The 15,962-nt window shown below is 45.8% G+C and overlaps 1 protein-coding gene across 1 annotated transcript in view; it reads right to left on the bottom strand.

Annotated features, from left to right (window-relative positions):
• Positions 1-15,962, bottom strand: part of HSD17B2 (hydroxysteroid 17-beta dehydrogenase 2) — a 609,784-nt gene that overhangs the window by 252,306 nt on the left and 341,516 nt on the right. The window contains exon 3 of the mRNA XM_069638513.1: positions 13,273-13,458. Within this exon, the coding sequence (XP_069494614.1) occupies positions 13,273-13,458 (186 nt within the window). The remainder of the gene's footprint in view (positions 1-13,272; positions 13,459-15,962) is intronic.

The raw sequence follows: 15,962 nt of genomic DNA, 5'->3' as shown, positions 1-15,962 counted from the left end.
TTTGGCCCTCATTGGAAGTGTGCCAGTAACTGAAGATAAGTGATAACTGCAAATATGCCTTTTCTATTGGCCACCATATTGAAAGGTTAGAGGTATTTCCTGCCGGTGGTTTTCAAAGGGACAACCCCTGACAGTAAATGGTATCTTATCATGAAGTAGAATACACTGTAAAACACTTGCAATATAAATGTTGAATGACCAGTGACATTTGTTCCTGTTTTTTTTTTTTTTTTTACAGTAGGAAAGGGAAGTGAGGCACTTGCCTTCACCGAAAAGAAAAACATTTTGGAAGGAGGACCTCCAAATAGGGTGAAGATGTGCATCTCTAATGCCCACTTTATCATCCTCTTTGCCATTGGTGTAGAGAATAGTCATTAAGGACCTTTCTTTGCATTATCAAAAATGGACAGCGGTATTATTCGCTAGATTGCATAATTCATTTTCATGCGTATTATGATGATGTAGGTTGCATAAAAAACGTTTATTAAAGAGCTTGAAGAGCTACTGACATATTGCAAGCCGTATTTCCGAGCACCTGCATCCATTACTACTGTATTTCTGTAATCAAGAGGAATGCATCAGATTACCGCCAGTGGTAATACTGATTACAACCATCCATAAAATGAGTAGAAAACACCACACATGGATTAGGAGGCTTTGTATGACCTAAGAAGGATGAATCACTAACACTTGATCAACCCTGATGCATAAGTCGCTGAGATGGCACTGAGCCAGGTGAGCCCTTTACATGGCACAACATGCAAGACAGCACCAGCAAATCATTGACGGGACGCATGGTTGAGTGGCTCCTTAAAACTCAAATTTCCCAAAGTTGTTGTGTTTTGATGATAACATGGCTGGCTTGTCATCTTCTGATGATCCAATATCACCAGCATTTAGATGTGGGTTACATTGAGATTCATCTTGTGAGCCAGATGGTCACTTACTCCAAACAAATTAAGCTGTACAATATGGGATGGACATTAAATGATTCCAGTGAATTTAAAGCTTAACCTGCAGGCTTAAAGCATGTGGTTGCAGCATAACATTAAAAAAAAAAACACCATCATGGTTTCTAAACCAGGAAGAGGTGCCCGAACATCATGGTGCACGTCTGCATTTTACCATTCATCTCAAGCAGACTTTGTAGTTTTGAAGATGGCCACCATTTTACTCATGGATTTCTGGATGCCTGACGTGCCTGGTGAGAGAGAAGCACATGATTGCAGGCAGCTGCCTGATTGGCCCTAGTACCCAGCAAATACAGAGGCCCGGCTGAGCCGTGAGGTGAAGCCGTGCTCGGTGTTAAAGGTCCGTTTTTAAGGCCACACTGTCTTTACCCTGTCATTGCCCGGGAATTGCCTGCCATGAGATCATCTAGACTCCACGACTGGTGTACGCCTGGGGCGTCCTTGCTGTTTCCATAGGTTCTATTTGGCCCTCTTACATATCCTGTACTGCTGTCCTGACTACTTTGTGGCAAGAGCTCTCTTCCTGTACTCCTGACGCTCCCTCTAGTGCGAAACTAACACTCTGCCCGCCGTGGTATGTGTCTTCGTAGTTGCCTGCTTCCCTGCCCCCTTTCCGTTCTCGCTTGGAACACTACTGAACCCATTGGAGTACAGCACTCTGCTCCCCTATTCTACAAACACTGAGCCAACTTACAACTCACATCGACTTTCTTGACAATGTTCTATTTAGGCTTGCTGATCTGATGTTCATCGTTAGGAATGCACAACGTAATCACATCACACCGGGTCCACCAGACGCGCCACCTCCCACCGGGTCAACCGGCGTACACCACTCCTTCAATAACTCTGCATCCCGTGTCAAGAACTCTTTTTTCAATATCGTTGCAACTTTCCTTTGTAAGGTCAGCTGTTCTGCATATCACAATATTTGTGCACAATATTTGCCTCTGCAAAAACCAATTCAACACGTTTTTACTGTACCATATTTTACTCAAATAATAGCATACTGATGCTGTCTACTTGCAATCTCTATTGGCATACGGGCATTCTTATCCTAGATTGTGCCCCCCCTATATATGTACCTTTACCACTCTTAATGTTACACACCTCACGATTACATGCATATCCTAACTCCCTGGAACATGTGACAAGCCTCCCCTGGCAGGAAGACTGTAAACCTACTATGTCCCTCATATGTACCTTGATGTAGTTCCTCGTAACAAGAGGTGAGCTTTCTCAAGGAGGTATTCTATGCACCTATTATGTCCCATATATGTACCTTGATGTAGTTCCGTGTAACAAGAGGTGAGTTCTCCCAAGTATGTATTCTATGTCCATTTTCCCCGTAACAAGAGGCAAGTTTTCCCAAGTATGTATTCTGTGACCTATTACGTCCCTTATATATACTTTGATGTAGTTCCCCGTAACAAGAGGCGAGCTTTCCCAAGTATGTATTCTATGCACCTATTATGCCCCACATATGTACCTGGATGTAGTTCCCCGTAACAAGAGGTGAGCTTTCCCAAGTATGTATTCTATGCACCTATTATGCCCCACATATGTACCTGGATGTAGTTCCCCGTAACAAGAGGTGAGCTTTCCCAAGTATTTATTCTATGCACCTATCATGTCCTTTATATATATCTTGATGTAGATCCCTGCAAGAAGAGGCATGCTCTCCCTAGTATGTATTCCCTCTGCACTATCCAGGCCTAATGTATGCCTGTTTGTATCTTTTGTAACCTGTATTCTTCTAGCACTTACTGTAACCATATTCTTAAGTTAAAGCGCCTAAATGCCTGAGGGCTTTGTGCGTTATACAAATAAACAAATCAAATCAAATAAATATGTTGGTTTTTGTGTTGTTCACACAAGCCAATAAGTGCCGGTACTTTGGGTTTTCTTGCGCTGCATTTACAAAGGCTTGAACAAAACCTTCCATATGAGATGTGAAAGCAGAGTTAGCCATTCCAGCCAAGTCACACACAGTACAGCCCAGTAGCCATCACTGGCCCACACCAGGCTTCATATTCACGCCTATAGGTTAATGTCTATCCTTGAGCAGAGCACATTGTACAGCTTATTTTATAAAGAAAATGTCGAACTGCTCCAAGAAAAGAAATTCAGGGAAACCAAAATCCTAATGTTCCCAGGTATGTTTACCATTCATAGAAAAGCAATATATCGCAGCACAGCTGAAGCAAGCTTGCCAACATGTAGACGTCTAATCAGGGGTATTTGGAGGGGCAGAAATAAGGTTGTTTACCTCCAGAGGAACACAGACAGGCACAGAGTAGCTTTCCAATAGGTTGTGCATCAGAAGGGCCGGTAGGGCTGCACAATAGCCATTCACCTGACATAGGAGGGACTCTTTCCCAGCGCCTCCAGTGATTGAGAGGCATAAGTATGTTACTGAACTTCCTAATGAGTGCACACACACAAACACACTCACAGCCGTCTCATTTTTAGTTTGGGCTAATAGGTGTTTATTGCGGCATCTATCGGCTGAAAATATTGCTCTAGAGCACAGGTACGGAGCAATGGCATACGAGGAAGGATACGTAGCTTGTAGGTCTTGTTGGGGTATTTGTGCACCCATTCACCTCCCATAGCTATGCTAATCCCTATGGAAAGTCCGACTTAGTTCCTGCACCTCCCTGCCCAAAATACCACCTTCTGGGAACTCTGAGCTCGCTTTAATCAAGCCTTACCATCCAAATGTGCACTCAAAGTGCCTACCAGTGTTTTTTCAAAGCAGTCTTCTGGGAGTTTAAGGGGCTCATTATAAGTAATGTCTACCGGCACCTTTCTGGACCGGCAAAGAAAGCATAGCCATGGAGATCACCAAGCCCTCATTCAGAGTAAAGTACTCATTGACAATACCTAGGAGTTCCGTTTTATCCTTGGGGTCCTTAATAAGGTTGGTGTTCATTCGCCATCTATTAGCTCCCTGTCTCTTTAGAAGCGTGACTAAGCTTAGACAGATGGCACAGTGGTCCAATATCCCCATGGGTAGAATGTCACACAGAGACACCTTGAAGAGCAGTTGACACAACAGCATGAAGTAATCAGTTCACGTCTGAGTGCTGTGAACGCATGAAGTGAATGCGTATTCTCGAGCTGTGGGATTTGCTAACCTCCATGGCTCTTCTAAACGTGGTCTATGAGCACCTGTTTCAGGATTCCCCTATCCCTTTTGTTCCCGTCAATGTGTCTTTCAGATTTGTCGATAAAGGGGTCAAGGGGCAGATTCCAGTCCCCGCCCAACACCACAAGTTGTCTTCTTATCTCTGTCAGGGACCTATGCAAGAACGAAAGGACAGCCTGCTTGTCATTGGTTGGCGCGTAGATTGAACCGATCACCATCTTTTTCCCTCCAATATGAGCTTTAACCCCCTCGCTGTCCGACCAAGTCTTAGTGACTCTGGTCGGTAGGGATTTTGGGAGCAGTATGGCAGCATCTCCCCCTCCCCCCTCCAGACAGCTATGATACACTCTACCCAGCCAACTCCTATGCAGTTTATCCGCTTCTGCTTTTTTGAGGTACCTTTACTGCACCACTGTGATATCCACCTGTTGAGCATTTAAATATTGGGTGACTTTTTTTCTGCTGAAAGATTGCTCCAGAGTATATCCCCCCACACCCCCACCTCCTCCGTTTGACCTGTAGTAATTTGCTCCTTTTTGCCTCGTCCTCTAAATCATATAAACATTAAACACACCACAGTTGCGTCCCAAGTCACAACTCAACTGATGACATAACAGTGAAAAGGTCAACCTTCCACGCCCTTATTGGCTCCGATCTCACCTTAGGCAGTCCCTTAATTCCACAGCTTGCAAGCCCTATATATGGCAGTGAGAACGAGTCCAAGTAGTTCTCCTCCCCCACCTGAACCCTTTTAGCTTTAACCAGGGGTCCCATCAAGCCCACCGACCAGCCACCTCACAGCCACATGCCACCCCACTAAACCCCGCCCTCTCACAAAGTAAGCTCATAAACGTGGACCCAAGTACCTACCTGTTTTGTATCTCCCTGTAAAGACATTCCCCACACCTCCCTACCTCCTCCTACCCCACCTCCTGACCCTGGCACAGAGCCTTCAAAATGCCCCTACATCATATAGATTATTAAGTCTGCAGGTCAAGTTACCACTTGGCGTGTGCCCTCAGGAGCATCTCCCCTCAGTCCCCGCCCCCTTGTTATTTCTATGGCTCTCACCTGGTCATGTGTGGGGTTTCATCGGGGATCTGGAGTTCTCACTGAGTCTATCTCCACCTGCGTCATCCTGCTGTGTGGGTTTGTCTGGCATGCATTACCGCAGGCATATTTGGTGTCTGCCTGCGGCCTCCATTCTCCTCTAATGCTGTGCAGGTTCTCCTCTCTTCTCTCAGCACTGCCTTGTCTGGCCTGAGATGTGTCCAAAGGATGCGTGTCATACTGTTGACGAAAGTCCCACAGTGCCTCCAGGTCGGTGAATTCCCTTGTTTTTTGGTCTTTCTTGACCAAAATCGTTGCAGGGTTCAGCAGCCCATACCTCATCTCAAGTTTTTTCAGTTGTTGCCTCCAGGCTAGAAATCTCCTTCTCACCGCCATCCTATCCCTGGAAAAGTCATCTGCCATATATGTTATGACCCTCCCAGAAGATCAGATTTCTCTTCTTGGCCGCTGTAAACATTTGCCATATATGTTGGTGTCTCAAGAGGCAGGCTATAAGGGGCCTCGGAGATTTTGTGTAGATGAATCATGCATCATAACTCTGTGTGCTCTCTGTATCTCCAGTGGTCGTACCAGATCCAATTTAAGTGTAGAGATGATCAATTTTTCTAGGAAGACAGTCGGCTCACCACCTTCTACCTTTTCTGTAAAGCCAAAGCAATGAACATTGTATCTCTTGCTGTGGTCCTCAGGCTCAGTCTTCCTGCTTTTAATTCCTTCAGTTGCAACTGGAGGGAGAAGAACTTATCTGCTATTTCTTCTACTCATCCAACTCTCTCTTCCACCTACAACAGCCTGTCATTGTACTTGTACATATCTGACTTTAACGTCAGCTCCTCCACGTGCGTGTCCTCCACCCAGTTGTCAATGCACATGATTGTTTCTCTAAACTTGGAGAATTGTTGGAATAGAAGATCTATCCTCAATGCATCTGCCAACTGCTTCTGTTCCTCCATGTTTCTGTCGACTGCCAGTGGTGAAAGTTGGGAGGCGAGCATGGCATCCGCTCATGCTAGCTAGCTGGACGGGCGGGGGCGTTCCCCCTTTCCGCTGCTTGTGTGTTGTTGCTGATGTCTGTGGATCACATCCCCCTGTGATATCGCTGCTGACACTGCCTCCAAAACCTAAGAGCATGCCTACGAGCACACAATGGATCAGTAGCGGGCCCTCAATTGTGCTCAAGCCCCATTGAACCAGCCTTCATGTATCTGCCTTCAGATGCTGATTGCCCCTGTGTAGTCCTTCCTGCTTTCCGCCTTCTTTCTGTTTGTTTGTTTACTTTATATCTGCATTTCTTAAGTATTCGTCATCTATTTATTCATATGCTGACTGATAGTGCATGTGTGTGGACCGTGGTGCAGCCTCTCCAATATGGCAGCAATGTAGGGTCGTCGTTTTGTTCCTGAGAGAGGCAGTCCAGTCTGGGCTACTGCCTGTGGCTATACCTCCCAAACGCCGGGCCAGTTCGATCTCCCCCGTGTCAATTACACCGGAGTGTCTCGCGCTGACGCTGATCTGGGCGCTGGACCTGATGCGTTGTATGCTCAGAGTAGCGTGATCGAGATCCTCCTGGTCCCCGAGCGGTGGGACCCTGCATGTCACCTTCTGCCACCTGCCATCTTGACTGTTGGACTCCCTCAGCCGCCACCAGGAAACTGAGCTCCAATGACTCATGGCCCACCACGGCCTGCTTCCAGCAGACTTTATTGCGCTCCGCCTGCCATGTTGACTGTGGCGGTGGCGACTCGGCCCAGAGTAAAATATCCCACAGCTCATCCATCCGCACCAGCAGTGTCTTCCGACGAGTCTTATGCGCTTCAAGGGAAGTGTAAACATTTTAGCGGTTATTTCCGATGTTCCTGATGAGGAGTTAATACGGAGGGAGAGGGGGCGATGCAGGGAGCCTCAGGGATATGTGGCCATCTTACGGGCAGCTAGCCATGCCCCTGCTACTAATACTTTTAATAAAATGACACCAATTGACTTTGACAGGAGTTCACAAAAAAACAAGCATTGGCAATGCCAACAGTTTGGGCTTTTGTGTAGGCATGGAAAGGCACTTGCCATGCACTGCCGTAGTGGTACTACCTTGTCATTGATAGTAGCAGATGGAAAATGGTGCCAGTACCTGGGCATCTAATAGCAGTGCCTGGCAATTACCTAATACCTATACGCAAGCCAAAACTGTTGGCTTTTCCAATGCTTGGTTTTAACAGCACTTCACTAAAGGGCACGCATAATGCTTATACATCGACTGTCTAAAGGCAGAACTGGTTAAGGCATTTCTATTACGCGAGTAGCAGTTTTACAGCTCCAATGAAGCATTTGGGGCTCATCACAAGTCCCATGGTATCCCACTGACAATTCCGGCGGGATACCGGGGGACTACCATACCATCTCCGCTGCCCGAGACACCAGTAAATCCCCATTCGCAAGAATTCCCATAGGACTCCATGGGTTGGGGATGCCGCAATCACCAGCACAGGTAGTACCGCTGCCAGTGAGGTGATTGCTGCAATTGTCTGCCGGTAGGGGCCTGGACTACCGGCAGATGAGTCCTGGCGGCCAGAAGAGTGTGAAAAAAAAAGAAGGACGATAGAGAGAGAGCAGCAGCCCTGGAAAGTGACATAGATGACCTGACCCGACAATATGAACGACACCCCAGATAGACTTCTCTGCTGACACTGCGCAGCGCAAAATTCGACTTGAATAATTTTTTCACGAAAAAAGTGAAATTCTCCCTCTTCAGGTTAAAAGCTGCCCAATACGAACAGGGAGAAAAAGCGGGACGACAGTTGCTTCCCAACTAAAGCAAAGGAAGGAACAGAACAGGGTCTCCATGATTAAATCTCAAACCTCTGGTAAATGCATAACCAACCTTAATGGCATAATTCATGAATTCCATAGCTTCTACGAAAATCTCTATACAGCAGAGGGACCAACAGAAGGCTCAGCAGAAGAAGCCTTCATGGAAGCTTTACCACTACCCGGCCTAGACCAAAACGACCAGCATATGTTAGGGGGGCACATCTCAGTTAAAGAGGTGTGTTAAAGCATAGTGAATATGACCATTGGGAAGGCACTGGGGAAGACGGTCTTCCCATTGAATTTTATAAGACGGGATGCGCTAAGGTAGCAGAAATCCTTTTGGAAATGTTTAGTAAGGTCCTTGACAAGGGGGCACTGTGAATGGAATTCAACACAGCGATTCTCACTGTCATTCATAAAGGGGGCAGGGACCCTTCACTATGCAGCAGCAATCGACTGATCTCCTTAATAAATATAGACATTAAAATATTGGCTAAGATGTTGGCCTCCAGACTTAAGAAGGTGATTGCACAGATTGTACATGGGACACAGGTGGGCTTTATGCCAGGCAGATCAGCGAGGGTCAACATGCACCTCTTGTTGCATGTGATTTGTCAGGAGAGAGATGATCAGGAGCCCGCCATTGCGCTTTCCCTATATGCCAAAAAAGCATTCAACAGGGTGGATTGGGGTTCCTGTTTCAAATCTTGGAAAGGTTTGGTCTCGGATGGGACTTTATACATTAAGTAAGACTCTTATACAACAAGCCAAGTGCCAAAGTAGGATGAGAGGGTTATATGTTGGACTATTTTAACATCACTAGAGGGAATAGGCAGGGCTGCCCATTGTTCCCCCTCCTCTTTGTTCTGGCGCTAGAACCCCTTTCTCTAACCATAAAGATAGAACAGAAAGATAAAGGTGATTGAGATGCCAGTTGATTTTTTGTACACAGACAACATCATGCTGACAGTGGCCAGACTTGACACCTCTGTGCCAGAATTGATGGAGGTAATCCACAATTTTTCCACCTTCTCAGGCTATAAAATAAATTGGAAAAAGTGAAAAACATGCCCCTAAATGACAGATCGTACAGGCATTGCAAAAAAGAAACAAAGCAGCGATGGGTAGACACACGCCTTAAGTATCTGAGAATTGATTTGGACAGGGATATGATTTTAATTTATTAAGGACACGCTGGAAAAAGTGTGGTCCAAGACACAAGTTGACTTCACCAAACCGTCAGCACTGAATCTATCTGTATGGGGTAGGGACCAGACAATCAAAATGGTGGTAATAGCATGCCTGAACTATGTCTTTGGGCTCCTCCCTCTGCAGGTACCGCACACCCTTATGGAAAAAATGATCAGTGGGATTAAATCATTCATCTGGGGCAGTTTATGACCGAGATTAAAAATTGAAAAGCTGTATGCCCCCAGAATAACAGGGGGCTGAGGCAGCCTAACATAGAACTATACTATCTCCCCCAACAACCTTCTCAAGTGGTGGTACTCTTTAAGGATCCAGGGGACTGGCCGCCTCTGCACTTTGGGTACAAGAGATGAGTCAGAAACTTGGGCCGGCATTACTGTTAAGTGCAGATGAGTGGATGAGGAAACACGCCATAGTGGGGACTATTTTGCGTTGTTGGGTGAGAGCACACTCATTGATTAAGATAGGTAATCATTGGCATCTGGAGGCCCCCATAGGGAATAACCCGGCAATGAGGATTGAGAATAGGGAGGTTTCCTGGGGAAGCTGGGCCAATCGTGATATATCAGAAGTTAGAGATATGTGGGAGGGCAAGCGCCTTACACACTTTAATGAAGCCATGGTGAAATTGGGACTGCAGAATAAAGAGCCCTGGAAGCACAGACAACGCATTTTATGAGGGTGATGCAGGCGTGCACCAGGTCCTCATTAAAAGCTCACCCATCAACAAGATGCTCAGCAACTAGAGGGGCGTAGAGAGCTAGTTAGGGCAGTTTATGCCACTCTGATTGAGTCAGCTTTTGCAGACCAAAGTAAAGCAGGCATAATAGTTAGGAGGTAGAGGATGCTGGGAGAGCAGTTCTCAGATGGGTCTGCTCACCACATCTTAAACAACTTCAAACTGGGAATCCGGGAAGCTAGGCGCAGGTTCACACACTTCAAGATTCTCCAGGGTTGGTATTGAGCACCCCGTAAACTCGCAGCCCCCGGGCTAGCACTGAATGATGGAGGTGTTTCTGCACAGGTGGGGACATGCTACATACTCTGTGAGCTTGGCCCAAGCTAAGGGTATTGTGGGTCGGGATTTTAGAGAAATTTCAGGATACCCTAGGCAAAATCATTTCAGCCAACCCAAAACTGTCTATATTGCATGATACATCCGAGACCTGTCTTCTCACTGATCCGGATAGAAAATGGCTAAATACTGCCCTGCTAGTAGCGAAGCAAATTGTGCTGTGATTGTGGAAGAGGCAACATGCATCCATTAGTCCAGACCTGGGAGGAAGAGATGGTTAAGGCTGCAACTTACGAACGCATTATCTAATGGTCCCTAGTCAAAGAGGCAGACTCCAAGCTAAACTGGGGCCTTTTCTTGCGATTTGCGCAGGCGCAAGCCCCCGCAGAGGGAAAACACAACAGATGCGCCAAACAGAACATGACGCATTAATAGAGGGTCCCAACTCCCTCCCCACGCGTCAATTCCAGGGGCATTTAATATAATGTGCTGCCACATTTGGGCACTAACAGTAGCGATTGTTGCTTCTAGGTTACAAGGTTGTTTTTCATGTTTTCCATTTCCCTCACCTCACACCCAGGGGGTCCGCTGCACCACACTGACAATGAACTGCACACTGCACAGATAGGGTGCAGTGCATTTATATTATCCAGATTGAGAAATAAAGGATAATATGGGAGCGTCTTTGTTTAGAACTGGCGGCAAATAGGAAAGGCTGTCATGTGAGGGGGCCAGCAGAATAGAGGGTTTGGGGGGGGGCGGATCTGGGGGGTGATGCGATGGCTCCTTACCTTTATATAGAGTGCCTGAATTTCCAACCTAGGGTTGGATATGGCGCCCTCCCCTATGGCCAGACTGGTACGCTTTACATGCTGAAGCCCTTGCGGTGGTGGCTTCGGGGGCGGGTCTGCACTACCCTGTAATTATTTTGAATGCTCTCGAACTTCTACGAAAGAAAGTATGGAATGCTGTACGATTTGATTATGAAATGTTAATGAATGATGAACTGTTATCACTTGTTTTGGCTTTTTGAAAATGTTAATAAAAATCACAATACAAAAATAAATAAATTATTAGAAGCATGCATGGAACCGCCAATGTCAGCACTTACGTACTGTTGGGCCACCTGCATGTCATTTTCCACATTAATAAAATATAGTGGAAAATGAAAGACTACAGGAAGGCAACATCACCTTTACTCTTTAATTGTACGCTCAGTTTTGCAAAGGATGTAAAAGCCAACTGTAAAGTTTGCTTTGCAGACAGCATTTACAATGGATTCCTATGTGCTCTACTTGCTTTTCGCAGGTGGTAAATTCAGGTGGATTACATAGGCATCCTTTTGTTTTATGCCTGCATGAAAAGGCCTGCATTACGAGTTTGGTGGTTTCCTGCTAGTATTGGAATTAGCATTCCCACTTCCTGATATCCCGGGATTTCCAAGATATTACAGGTGACGAAAATGTCGGTAGTTCCCCATTCCATTGAGTCCCATGGGACTTCATGGGGGGAGTTATCTCAACGGGTAGTTCTGGCATTTTTTTGCCAGTGGGGGCCTGATTTAGGTCCAGCTCTTGGCTAGAGGTAAATCAGTCACCGCCATCGACAAACCTGTAGTTTCCCGGTGCAGGTAAAGTGTTGGTGGTGGTATTCATGCCACGTTTACCAGCATTTTTCCTGCACCCCTCCAGGACATTGGTAGGTGGAACGGCAATGTGGAGGCAGAAACTTATTTCCCCTCCTGTCTACCACTCCACTTATAAATTATTTCTAAAATACCTGAGTGGTAACACAAGGTTAAATGCTGCCATAAGTCTTTACACCTTGTTTTTAACACTTATTTTACCGCACCAAGACTTATAAGATGTCTGCAGAGTTCAGCAAGAAAATAATGAATCTGCTTCTCTGAAACTCAAAAGTTAAAATGCATGCCTAAAAAAAAAGAGAACAGAGGCATGTTTTACAGCATTGCAATGCTCGGTTCTGGGTCTCTTTAGGAGGAATTCTTTTATCTTTTAACGTAAATTGTGGTGTGTTCGAGTAATGCGTCCTGCTTGCACAGCACCTTACACCGTGAAACTAAAGTGATCTCTGCTGCTCCAAAGTTACATTGAGCTGCAGGAAGCAGCGTGAACGTGGCAGGGTCACAGACGTGACAGGGTCATGTGACTGAGGACTGCTCACGTCTTGAAAATCGATTTTTTCATTCAACAATGGAGTCATTATCCTGCCTGAAACTCAGTCCGTAACACATGTATTTGGTTCCAGTCAGCCGAATGCGCGTGCTTCCATTCTATATTGTATAGAATTCAAGCAGTAAAAAGTTGCTTTTATTTGTAGTTGTCACTAAGTGCATTTCAGTAAGGATACATGCAAATTGTACAATGGCGCAGAAAGATTTCAATATGTAGAAATGATATTCACCACATACTATATAATTTTCAACATAAATCACATTGTTTTTACCAGTGAGTATACAAAACTCACAATATGAACTAATGGACTCAATTACTAGTATATGTCTTTTCATTTTATACCATAGGAATTTTCAGTCTGTGATATCGTTATTTCGCTAAGCAATATCCTTCTTTCCTTATATATTTTTTTTTTTTTTTAATTTCTACCTATGTGATGGGCAATGTAATGTGAGATATATATACTTCATTATATCATTTATATATTTGTCTATATATTTTTTTGCGCTGTAAATGCTGAATTATGACCATAGTGGCCCCTCAAAACCAGAGAAAAAGCGTGTTGTTTGTTTTTTTCAATACACCAACAGTTCCTGCTGCTTTTCAGATATTTCATTTATTTGGGAGTGGGGGGAGCCCTCCTAGAATATGTGGCGATGATATTCAATATTTGTCCCCATGTAACATTTCCTTGGACAACGTGTCACGCAGTGCTTCATATTATGGTCTACAGGTTGAAAAACATGGCATTACATTCATAATGCAAGCATGGGCTCTTAATCAATTGTGTAAGTGAACATAGAGCATGGAAGGCCGTCTTCCATTTTGACTGGTTACCCATGTAAGAAGAGCTCTCACCTGCCATACTGGAAATGGTGACCAGCCTTCCCTTGGCCCTCCGGAGTAAAGGGAAGAAGGTTTTGGAAATCTGAACAGCTCCAAAGAAGTTGACATCCATACACTTCTTGTAAACGCTGAGGGGTAACAGTTCTCCATCTCCCACATATCCAAGCACCCCAGCATTGTGGATTATTCCCCAGAGTCCTGTAATCAAACAAGTATCATTGTCAAATAAGTGCAGCTCAGCTTTCCACAGAGATGTTGAGATAAGCATGCAGGATGGCAAACATTACTTCCATTTCAGAATTCTTTTGTGAAGGAAAAAGTATATACATAGTTTTCAACACAAGACAAGCAGTTCTCAGGGCTGAAGATAACTGAATAGCGGTTTTACCCTTATTAGGGACAATCAGTGACATATAGTCTGGCAGCCCAGTGGTTTGAGCAGAAAGGACATGTGTAGCATGTCATAAAATAGAACGTGGACTCAAAATACCACTGTCCAAGAAGACAGGCATTTTTCTGGTGCTGCTTGCATTTGGGTTCATTTGCATTCCCACAATGCTTTGCTCTGACCTGGAGGTGAACTTCTAGTGATGGCTAGTGGATGGGACTGTGGACTGTGTGACTTGGCTCAAATGGCTAATTCTACTTTCACATTTCAATTGGAAGAGGTTTTACAAGCCTTTTCAAACACACCATTACTTTGCTGGCGTTTGCTAACCATGAAGTAAAAAGCGAAGAGTCACATGATTATAGCAACAAAAAAAACCATCCTAACAAAGGCCCTTTGAGATGACAGAAGGTTGACAATTCCACTTGCCATGAACTACACATGCAATGTGATTTGTTGCTATTACAAACATTCTTTACCTCCCTCGGCCTTGTTGGTCCTGGATGAGCAAGGGGAGACCTGTATAGAAGAGACCTTCATGGAGCGGACAACTCTGGCAACTTGTTCAGGTGTGACAGGGGTGAAGGAGGAGAAGGAGGAAGGAGGAGGGAGGGGAGATGGAGGAGAGGGGGTGTGGAATGGGTTGTGAGGGAGAGTAGAAAGGTTGGTCAGGATGTTTTGAGTTTTGGTGGCAAAGTGTGAGGCAGTGCATTGCAGAGAGCCTGGGAAGGAGAAGTGGAGGAGGAGACTGCAGAAGGTTTGGCTAGTTCCCTGCAGATCTTGAAAAGTTCAGCCGTGTTGTTAGATGCAACGGAGACCCCTGCATGTATGTGGGCTCTTTTCTTTGCACACATGGCAAGTCTGTATTGCCTATGGAGCAGATGGCAGGCCAGTTTGTCAGAGGATGAGCCTGAGGTTAGCCTCTTCCATTCTGTCGCCCTGCACTTTCGTTTCAGGGCCGCAAGTTCGGTGTCGTATTAGGTGTTGCGCTTAGAGGCAGGTGTCAGGTGGATCCTCATGACTGGGGCAAATATGTCAAGAGTGTTGGTGATGGACAGGTGGAGGTTGCTGAGTGCAGAGTCAGAAGTAAAGTCAGAGGTAGGGGGGGTTGAGGGGGATTGAAGGTGGAGGTGAAGATAGCCGCAGTCACTCGTTTCATTGGGCAGATGTTAGCAAATGAGGTTGGTAGGACTTTAGGGGTGGCAGTCGGGGGGGGGGGCAAAGGGACCCAGGTGGGCAGAGAGGAGAGAATGGTCTGTCCAGGAGAGAGGGGTGACTAGTGGGGGGGAGAGAGAGGTCAGAGCGTATGAGGGAATCCAGAGTGTGTCCAGCTGAGTGGGTTGGCCTAGAAGGGAGAATGGAGAGGGAAAGTGAGGTGCAGAGGTCAGTGAAAAGAATGGATGCAGAGCCAGGGGAGTCTAGTTGAATGTTGAAGTCACCCAATAGGAGGAGTTTAGAGGTGGATGAAAGTAAGGAAGAACAGAAGTCAGCCCATTCAGAGACGAACAGGGTGGTGGTGCCTGGAGGCCAGTAAATGGTAGCAAGGTCAGGGAGGAGATGGGCGAGATGACCAACTTGCAAACCAGGCTTTCAAAGGAAGAATAGAACTGGGTAGGTAAAATGGAAGCTGGAACCCACTCGGGGAAGATTAAGGCAACCCCCCTGCCAGTGTGGTGAGGTCGAGGCTTGGAGATGATCTTGAAGCCATCAGGGAGGAGGAAGTCAAATGCAGTGACTGAGCTGGCATTCAACCAAGTCTCGGTAAGAGCGAGAATGTCGATGTCAATGTCTTTAAGGATTTGTTGCTGAGGATTTCACACTGTGACTGCGCCACATCTATTGTTGAATTGATTTGAACCACTGAAATAATGTACTGACTACAATTCCATGTCACATGTCTCCTACGGGACATGTCTCCATGTCACATGTCTCCTCCGGGAGACATGTGACCTGGAATTGTAGTCAGTACATTATTTCAGTGGTTCAAATCAGTTCAACAATAGATGTGGCACAGTGTGAAATCCTCAACAACTTGTCAAAAGCCTAGGAGGAGTGGTAGTGGTTCCTCCGAAAACCCTTTTTTACACAGAAGCAACACACTCATTGGTGATATTTACAGGGGCGCAAGGCCAGAGAGGTTGACCTCGACTTTATCTACCCAACCATAGACTTCAAGGAGACAGATGTCAACTGAGTGTTGGCTGAGCGGGCGTTAAGAGTTGCCAGGTGGAGGAGGTCTGTGCCTTTGAATGTTTTCTGAGGTGGAGTACAGGAGCGTGGTAAACCAGTCAGAGGAAGGAGAGAGAGAGTAGAT

Source organism: Ambystoma mexicanum, chromosome 1q, assembly GCF_040938575.1.
Source record: "Ambystoma mexicanum isolate Mex_15411 chromosome 1q, UKY_AmexF1_1, whole genome shotgun sequence".
In the NCBI taxonomy this organism is placed as follows: Eukaryota; Metazoa; Chordata; class Amphibia; order Caudata; family Ambystomatidae; genus Ambystoma; species Ambystoma mexicanum.
This window is presented reverse-complemented; position numbering and strand designations above follow the sequence as displayed.